The sequence below is a fragment of the Hylobates moloch genome, unplaced genomic scaffold (genome assembly GCF_009828535.3).
Source record: "Hylobates moloch isolate HMO894 unplaced genomic scaffold, HMol_V3 SCAFFOLD_11, whole genome shotgun sequence".
NCBI classification, from domain to species: Eukaryota; Metazoa; Chordata; class Mammalia; order Primates; family Hylobatidae; genus Hylobates; species Hylobates moloch.
In genome coordinates, this window is record NW_026652286.1 from 2,646,979 (window position 1) to 2,650,657 (window position 3,679).

General features: G+C 60.0%; 1 protein-coding gene across 2 annotated transcripts; it reads left to right on the plus strand.

Moving 5' to 3' along the window:
* The first annotated feature begins 219 nt into the window (after positions 1 to 219).
* Positions 220 to 3,429, plus strand: CHST1 (carbohydrate sulfotransferase 1). 2 transcript variants are annotated; one of them, XR_009215709.1, is made up of 3 exons: positions 220 to 310; positions 1,338 to 2,974; positions 3,215 to 3,429. XR_009215709.1 is itself a non-coding variant. In XM_032166177.2 (2 exons), the coding sequence occupies exon 2, from the start codon at positions 1,380 to 1,382 to the stop codon at positions 2,613 to 2,615; it is 1,236 nt and encodes a 411-aa protein (XP_032022068.1). In that variant the 5' UTR covers positions 220 to 310; positions 1,338 to 1,379; the 3' UTR covers positions 2,616 to 3,429. The 2 variants fall into 2 exon arrangements, 1 of the variants encoding a protein (XP_032022068.1); XM_032166177.2 differs by having other exon boundaries at positions 1,338 to 3,429.
* Positions 3,430 to 3,679: the final 250 nt, after the last annotated feature.

Here is a 3,679-nt window from a genome sequence, read left to right on the forward strand (position 1 = left end):
GGGACTCAGAGGACCACACTCAGGGGATTAGAGATGGCACTGGGTTGGTTGGGGCGCTGAGTCAGGGATGGATCTGGAGAGCAGGCAGAGCCCTTATTGCCTGGCCCTCGGGGCAGACTGTGAGGCACAGGACACAGAAGGGAAGGAGTGGGGAGGGGGCACTGAGACCCCAGCTCCACCTTCTGAGCCCTTCCCCTCCCTGTCTCTTGCAGTCTGCTGGCCACAGGGCTGCCGCACTGGCTGGGACTGCCAGCTGGGCCTGGAGACGCTGGTGGCTGTGGACTCCCCAGCTTGGAGCAGTCCCTCTTTGGTAAGTGGTTGAGCCCTCCTGTATTCTCCCTGGGAGCAGCCCCAGCCCCCACTCAGGTCTGGTAGCTGAGCCAGCCTCCAGAGAGGGTGCCTGCAGGATGCTCAGGTGGGCTCCTGGCCCCGGACTCTCAGCAGCCCCATTTGCTCTTTCTGCTTCTCCATGGTCCCGCCCCAGTCCCCTTTCTGTGGGCAGAGGGGACACAGGAGGTAAGAGTGAGGCCTCTGACTCCCTAAGATCTTCTTTGCAGGCCAGTTCACTCTATGTCAGTGGGGATTATGTGACCTCCATGGCCTGGACCCTTGTCCCTAGAGACCAGGAGCAGACCCTGGGTGCTGGGAAGGGTTGCCTCTCAGCAGACCCTGGACATCTGTCTCTGCTCCAGAGACTCTTAGAGACTCCATGAGCCCCCAGCAGTCTACATCTGGAGTAAGTGGTCACCTGCATCCATGAGTTGGAGGGGGCTTGACACAGTTGTCCACCTTGCCTGGCCGTGCTGGCAGCTCACCGACCATGGTCTGCAGGGGTCCTTCACGCTCAGGGGATTGGGGTCAGATGGAGGCATCTGATAGGGACTCTTCTTTCCCCTAGGGATGGGCAGAGGACAGAGGAAAGAGGACCACCTGGAGAACTGGGCGCCAGCTCCTGGGGGTGGGAGACGCTGGCAGTGGGGAGGGGCGTTGTTTGAGGCAGGCCCTGGTCATTCCCTCAGTGTGGGAGTAGGGGGAGTCAGGCTCTTGCCCCGTGAGGCCCCTCTAAGGCACTCAGAGCTCACCATAGGAGGCTTCCGCAGCTGTCTGCAGGTTAAATCCTGGGGTGCAAGGAATGTTTGTTCAGCTCCCCAAAGCTCCCAGGAGTCCCCCAGAGAACGGTAGTCTAGTGTAGAAGCTGCTTAGGTCTTCAGGGTGTGTGGTGAGCACTGGACAGGAGCCGGGCCTTTCCCTGGGCCCCCTGGAGACCGGCTCTTCCAAGGGACAAGCCAGTGCCCCCGCTGTGGAGGCACCTGACCGCTGGCCGCCTTTGCCCGTAGACCTCGCCCCGTGGAGAAGCAGCCCCATGAAGGTGCCCAGCCATGCAATGTTCCTGGAAGGCCGTCCTCCTCCTTGCCCTGGCCTCCATTGCCATCCAGTACACGGCCATCCGCACCTTCACCGCCAAGTCCTTTCACACCTGCCCCGGGCTGGCGGAGGCCGGGCTGGCCGAGCGACTGTGCGAGGAGAGCCCCACCTTCGCCTACAACCTCTCCCGCAAGACCCACATCCTCATCCTGGCCACCACGCGCAGCGGCTCCTCCTTCGTGGGCCAGCTCTTCAACCAGCACCTGGACGTCTTCTACCTGTTTGAGCCCCTCTACCACGTCCAGAACACGCTCATCCCCCGCTTCACCCAGGGCAAGAACCCGGCCGACCGGCGGGTCATGCTGGGCGCCAGCCGCGACCTCCTGCGGAGCCTCTACGACTGCGACCTCTACTTCCTGGAGAACTACATCAAGCCGCCGCCGGTCAACCACACCACCGACAGGATCTTCCGCCGCGGGGCCAGCCGAGTCCTCTGCTCCCGGCCTGTGTGCGACCCTCCGGGGCCCGCCGACCCGGTCCTGGAGGAGGGGGACTGTGTGCGCAAGTGCGGGCTACTCAACCTGACCGTGGCGGCCGAGGCGTGCCGGGAGCGCAGCCACGTGGCCATCAAGACGGTGCGGGTGCCCGAGGTGAACGACCTGCGCGCTCTGGTGGAAGACCCGCGGTTAAACCTCAAGGTCATCCAGCTGGTCCGAGACCCCCGCGGCATTCTGGCTTCGCGCAGCGAGACCTTCCGCGACACGTACCGGCTCTGGCGGCTCTGGTACGGCACCGGGAGGAAACCCTACAACCTGGACGTGACGCAGCTGACCACGGTGTGCGAGGACTTCTCCAACTCCGTGTCCACCGGCCTCATGCGGCCACCGTGGCTCAAGGGCAAGTACATGTTGGTGCGCTACGAGGACCTGGCCCGGAACCCTATGAAGAAGACCGAGGAGATCTACGGGTTCCTGGGCATCCCGCTGGACAGCCACGTGGCCCGCTGGATCCAGAACAACACGCGGGGCGACCCCACCCTGGGCAAGCACAAATACGGCACCGTGCGAAACTCGGCGGCCACGGCCGAGAAGTGGCGCTTCCGCCTCTCCTACGACATCGTGGCCTTTGCCCAGAACGCCTGCCAGCAGGTGCTGGCCCAGCTGGGCTACAAGATCGCCGCCTCGGAGGAGGAGCTGAAGAACCCCTCGGTCAGCCTGGTGGAGGAGCGGGACTTCCGCCCCTTCTCGTGACCCGGGCGGCGCGGGTGGGGGCGGGAGGCGCACGGTGTCGGTTTTGATAACATGGACCGTTTTTAACTGTTGCCTTATTTCCCCCTCCCTCTCCCACCTCATCTTCGTGTCCTTCCTGCCCCCAGCTCACCCCACTCCCTTCTGCCCCTTTTTTGTCTCTGAAATTTGCACTACGTCTTGGACGGGAATCACTGGGGCAGAGGGCGCGTGAAGTGGGGTCCCGCCCCCACCCCACCCCATTCAGACACACGGATGTTGGGTCTCTGTGCGGACGGTGACAATGTTTACAAGCACCACACTTAACACATCCACACACGCACACGGGCACCCGCGAGGCGACTTCTCAAGCCTTTGAATGGGTGAGTGGTCGGGTATCTCGTTTTTGCACTGTCTTACTATTCAAGATAAGAGGATACAAACAAGAGGACCACTGGTCTCTAATTTATGAATGGTGTCCATCATTTCCCCATCCCTGCCTCCTGCCCCTGACGCCCATTTCCCCCCTTAGAGCAGCGAAACTGCCCCCTCCTGCCCGCCCTTGCCTGTCGGTGAGGCAGGTTTTTACTGTGAGGTGAACGTGGACCTGTTTCTGTTTCCAGTCTGTGGTGATGCTGTCTGTCTGTCTGAGTCTCGTGGCCGCCCCTGGACCAGTGATGACTGATGAATCTTATGAGCTTCTGATTGATCTCGGGGTCCATCTGTGATATTTCGTTGTGCCAAAAAGAAAAAAAAAAAAGAGTGGATCAGTTTGCTAAATGAACATTGAAATTGAAATGCTTTATCTGTGTTTTCTGTAAATAAAAGAGTGCAATAATCTCTGTGTGTGATTGTGGGACATTCTGAAAGGGCCTCAGCGGGGTCTGGGTGTTCCTGGCTTTGGGGGAGGACAGCGAGAGAGAGGTGGAGGTGGGAATTAAATGACAAGTCTGCCTTTCAGAACTCTTTGTCACCCTCAACACTGAGTTTAGTTTAGGGTTTTTTTTTTTGTTTTTTTTTTTTTTTTTTTTTTTTGAGACGAAGTCTCTCTCTGTTGCCCAGGCTGGAGTGCAATGGCGCCATCTCCG

Bases quoted from the DNA above. Each gene is read 5' to 3' on its own strand.
- CHST1 (XM_032166177.2), top strand. From the start codon at position 1,380: ATGCAATGTTCCTGGAAGGCCGTCCTCCTCCTTGCCCTGGCCTCCATT.